The sequence below is a fragment of the Perkinsus marinus genome (assembly GCF_000006405.1).
Source record: "Perkinsus marinus ATCC 50983 genomic scaffold scf_1104296963972, whole genome shotgun sequence".
Taxonomy (NCBI): domain Eukaryota; phylum Perkinsozoa; order Perkinsida; family Perkinsidae; genus Perkinsus; species Perkinsus marinus.
In genome coordinates, this window is record NW_003204880.1 from 1 (window position 1) to 2,235 (window position 2,235).

Consider the following 2,235-nt stretch of genomic DNA (forward strand, 5'->3'; position numbering starts at 1 on the left):
CTTGTTCTGGCCCGTTGAAGAAGTCAGGAGACCGAGGCAGGAGTTTGTCCCAAAAGTTTAAATGATTAGGGATTAACGCGAAGTACAAAACTTTGTGGAAGCTTATTTAACATAATAAACGAATATATAAAGGCTCTAGCGCTAGGATCCATAGCATAGGGCTAGTGAATGTCATTATTGTCTAAATAGAAGACGAAAAGACACAATGCCCAACAATTCCTTTGCGTGAAAAAGAGATGACAATCATCATAGGTTGGCCCAGACTTCCACTACGGACAACGATGACGTGAAACTGGCGGATGGGTGGGGTAATGTTTGCTTATATGTGGACCTTTCCTCCGATTTTCCGGTCTATTTTTGAATTTCTTCGTATTCTGCAACCTTCTATGCTCAATATCCAACTTGGCAGGATCATCTCTTGAAGCACCGTTGCCTAGGTCTAAACATCTTCATGATGCCTTGTAGAGAGGACGCGAGGGCCGGAGGTAGAACATAGGTGAGAAGCAGGCTTGTGAGTACACGTGATTCGTCTTCGGCGGACTTGCTATCGGGTCTCTGATTATACAACACGCAGTCTTCGGAAGGACTATATGGCTTTCATCAGGAATTTGGGGAAGGTGTGGTATCCAACTCGATAAGGATTGGTGAGTGAATGACGAGTTCATGGATGGCCTGTTGAGTTCAATAAGGTTATTCCTAGGAAAGGTGGCGTTTCCGTTTTAAATGCCCCGAGTGTCGACGAGTTCTGGAGATCGTCTTTCAGAGGCAGCAGCAGCGGTGTTGGTGGATGAGGAGGACGAAAGGAATTACGTGTTGGTCGTTCCTGATGATAACGCAGTGGCGAGACGGGTACGAATCTCACAAGTCGTGGGGAAAAATGCGGGTGTCTCGAATGGATCCTTGGTCCTTGTGATGGAGAAAGGCCACCCTGAACGGAAGAGGGTAGTGGTGTGTAGTATAGTGGGTAAAGTGAAGGGGGCAAAGGTGTACTGTCCGGCATGGATGGGGGTTCGAGGAGGTTTGAAGTGAAGAAATTTAGGCAAGAATTTGAGGATCTCTGTGAAGTTGAGCTCACCTCGGAGGATGCTCATCTAAGCGAGATATGCGGGGAAGAGCTCCCCAAGGAGATGGTGGATTATCTGGCGCGGTCTATCACGGGGTATGTATTGGATAAGGAGGATGATGTCGCGGTTGTCATTAATGGTAGAGTTACTCGATTCACCACCCGGCATGTGGGGGGATGGGGACTCGTAACGCCTCGTACTGTGGTGAAGGTCAATTTGGTGAAGGAAAAGCAAAAGTCGGATGCATCGAAAATTCGGGGTTTTGATAGGGTTGGCGGCCTGGCGGGGACCATAGGGGAAATCGTATCCTGTGTGGAAGGGCCGTTGTGTGACCCGGAGAAGTACGCCGAGTTTGGAGTGTCGCCCCCGAGAGGAGTACTGCTGTATGGACCTCCTGGGACGGGCAAGTCTCTGCTGGCTTCAGCCGTGGCAGAGGAGCTAGAGGTCGGTATGGGGTAGTAGTAGTATGTAGGGTAAGCTTGAATATGTGTATTCGAATAGAATGCCGTCGTGCGTAGTTGAGAGTAGAGATCGTGGTAAGAAGCGGCCTATTGCGCGTTGTGGTTTGGTGTGTAGGCAGCGGGTACGGCAATCCATGTTGAGTTGGTGAAGTCGACTGAGCTTACTACGAAGGGAGAGGCGGCAGTACATAGGTGATGGGGTCTTGGCTAGTTGTGGGTGTATCATCGATAGAAGCGATGAGTGGTAGAAAATACACTACCTGGGAGTTGAACTTGGGTCGTTCATAGATTAGGCTTGGATACTACCATGCGACTAAATTGTTTTGTATTCAGTCTCTTTGCGCGATGTCGTGACTCTGGATTGGCTTCACTGATCTTCATCGATGAAGTTGATGCAGTTTGTCCCGATCGGGAGGGTAGAGGGAGCAGTTCAGGCACAGAGGCAGAGAGGAGGATGGTGGCCTCCTTGCTTACGGAGATGGACGGAGCTGGCCTCACGAGCCAAGGTAGGTTCTCTTTGGTACAGTGGTATAATCATGTTGCAGCGTTATTGTGTACCTATTGCCGCGCAGGTTCTAATCCTCCCTTGGTCGTTTTGGGCGCCACCAACAGGCCGAATGCCATCGACCCAGCAGCCCGTCGAGCTGGTCGATTCGAACTTGAAGTTTCAGTGGGTGTTCCTGACGAGAGTGGGAGGAAGGACATTATAG

General features: G+C 49.6%; 1 protein-coding gene across 1 annotated transcript; it reads left to right on the forward strand.

Annotated features, from left to right (window-relative positions):
* Positions 1–702: 702 nt before the first annotated feature.
* Pmar_PMAR008281 (26S protease regulatory subunit, putative) lies at positions 703–2,031 on the forward strand (the record flags this gene model as incomplete). Its single annotated transcript, XM_002771069.1, has 3 exons — positions 703–1,508; positions 1,641–1,717; positions 1,859–2,031. Coding segments are annotated over exons 1-3 (760 nt in total), but the record flags the coding sequence as incomplete, so codon positions are not given.
* Between the last annotated feature and the right edge of the window lie 204 nt (positions 2,032–2,235).